This window comes from Lactuca virosa, chromosome 8 (genome assembly GCF_052849685.1).
Source record: "Lactuca virosa cultivar CGN04683 chromosome 8, Lactuca_virosa_CGN04683_v6, whole genome shotgun sequence".
NCBI lineage: Eukaryota > Viridiplantae > Streptophyta > Magnoliopsida > Asterales > Asteraceae > Lactuca > Lactuca virosa.
This window is the reverse complement of record NC_136433.1, coordinates 152,616,765-152,619,171: the sequence shown is the minus strand read 5'-3', so window position 1 is coordinate 152,619,171 and position 2,407 is coordinate 152,616,765. Positions and strand designations below refer to the sequence as shown.

The window sequence follows — 2,407 nt, the reverse complement described above, 5'->3', positions numbered from 1 at the left end:
CCAGTTGTATAGAAAGTGGTACAGGAGGAGGATATCAGAAAATGATAAGACTAATTTTTGTTTTATAGGATATGGGATGTCTAGACATTCGAGGAAAATGTGGGTCCCTTTATATGAAGTCGAGACTTGAGACTTGGGAGTTAAGACTTAAGACAGTTACGAGAATTTACAAAACAGTCCTTATTTTTCATATAGATCTCAAATGAGCCCTCCATCAAACAAAATAAAGTCCAAATATACTCCAACGCATATCAAACAAAATATAATCCGAATTCAGAACGGATCGGGCGCGGGTAATTCGGGTTTCAGTTATTTTTTGACAGCGCTAGACTCCTTCGTCGCTTCTCACGTCGTCAGCTCCTCAAGCGATTCCTCCCCTCGCCGCCGTATGCCATCGCCTCCCATGTGAAGCCAGCGGCCACCTTCGCACTCCACAGCTACAGGTTCCATTTTTCATCAATTTTTTCTGCTTTCGTTCTTTCTTTTTTTTTTTTTTTTTTTTTTTTTTCCTGTTTTCATTCTTTTTTTCCCTGCTTTCTGTTGAAACCGAAAATATTCATTTCAAGGTTACCAATGTTGTTAGTGATGGTACCTTTTGCTTATTTCGATTGTTGGTTTACAGAACTCGTGTTTCTTGTTCATGTTTTTAATTGTTTGTTGTTTGGGTTCATCGATTGATGTTAATAACCATGTTCATCTTGCTTTGCTGATTATGAAGTGACTTGATTTGTTTAGTCTTATGGCTTGTATTTCTGAGTAACCAAAGTTTACACGATGAAAAAACCACTCAAAGTTAATAGAAAGGTTTGAAATCAGATTGCATAGAAATTAGAATGCCCAAAAGATTAGAAATCAGATTGCACGCAAGCTGTTTGATCAAATGCCTGAGAGGGATTACTTTCTTTATATGCATGTTTTCACTATTCAGTTACATGTTTTAACTTTTAACATATCTATTTGGATGTAGGTAACTTTGGAATGAACAATAGTACATATTTAATACGTGTCCTTCTTTTTGTAGTTTAGTCATTCATAATGAAAGTGATGATTCGATCGCAATAAATGGTTTCACTTTGTAACATTCCTTATGACATATTTACAGTTGCAAAACTTGATTGATCCAAAGAGGCATTAGCATTACAACAAAGGCGACTCCAAATCAAACACAAATGGCAACTCATCTTATAAAAAGAATAACTTTAAACCCTTCCCATTCACCCTTTTCCCTTCGCCTCAAAACAACCTCCTCTCAATACGTAGCTTCTAGAATCCGAGATGCCACATTTGAAAAGTTCATGGACAAATACAAAAACCTCCTTAAAGTTATCTCCATCCAAGACCTAATCCTTGCAAACCCAAACAACCCACCCTCCGTCTCAGTCGATTTCCTCAACCGCCTCTCTCAAAAACTCCACCTCAACCGTGGCGCCACCGCGTTTTTACGAAAATACCCTCGAATATTCGAAATCTTCTACGACACTTCCCTCTCTCAACCCTACTGTAAACTCACCCCTTTAGCAATACAAATATCAAAAGAAGAGCATGAAGCTATTACCAAAACTCACCCTCTTGTTATCAACCGTTTGATTCGGCTTTTGTCAATGTCATTATCCAAAACACTTCCACTTCGTGCTATTTTCAAAGTATGGAGGGAACTCGGTCTTCCAGATGATTTTGAAGATTCAATAATATCTCAAAACCCGAATCTTTTTCTTGTTCTTGATGCCCATGAACCCAATACACATCTCATTAAACTTATCGATACTAATCCTAGTCATGATTTGACGACAGCTGTTGAAAATTGGAGGGTTATGGAGTGTTGTAAAGATGATTGTAGTGTTGATAGAACGGAAATTAGGTTTAGTTTTAAACATAGTTATCCTCCAAGTATGAAATTGAAGAAGAATTTTAGGGCTAAAGTTAAAGAATGGCAAAAGTTGCCTTACATAGGGCCATATGAGGAGGTGAGAGGTGTTAAGAAGAGGAGTAAGAATGGAGTTATGGAGGTTGAGAAACGAGCGGTTGGAATAGTTCATGAGTTTTTGAGTTTGACTGTGGAGAAGGCAGTGGAAGTGGAGAAGATAAGTCATTTTAGGAAGTGGTTTGGGATTGATTTGAATGTGAGGGATTTGTTCTTGGATCATCCGGGAATGTTTTATTTGTCAACTAAAGGGAAGAGACATACGGTTTTTTTAAGAGAAGGGTATGAGAGAGGGGGTTTGATTGATCCAAATCCCGTGTATTGTGTGAGGAGGAAGCTTCTTGATCTTGTGGTGTTGGGTAGACGTGGTTTGAATTCGGGTGATTATAAATTGAGTGAAAGTGAGAGTGAGAGTGAAGAGGATGATGTTGTACAAGAGATGGAAAATGATTGATGTAATAAATCTATGCTTAGTTTCTTATTAAA

The 2,407-nt window shown here is 37.6% G+C and overlaps 1 protein-coding gene across 1 annotated transcript; it reads left to right on the top strand.

Annotated features, from left to right (window-relative positions):
- The first annotated feature begins 273 nt into the window (after positions 1–273).
- LOC145128610 (Ubiquitin carboxyl-terminal hydrolase family protein) lies at positions 274–2,407 on the top strand. The gene is made up of 2 exons (XM_079063427.1): positions 274–443; positions 1,103–2,407. The coding sequence occupies exon 2, from the start codon at positions 1,170–1,172 to the stop codon at positions 2,373–2,375; it is 1,206 nt and encodes a 401-aa protein (XP_078919553.1). The 5' UTR covers positions 274–443; positions 1,103–1,169; the 3' UTR covers positions 2,376–2,407.

Bases quoted from the DNA above. Each gene is read 5' to 3' on its own strand.
- LOC145128610 (XM_079063427.1), top strand. From the start codon at position 1,170: ATGGCAACTCATCTTATAAAAAGAATAACTTTAAACCCTTCCCATTCA.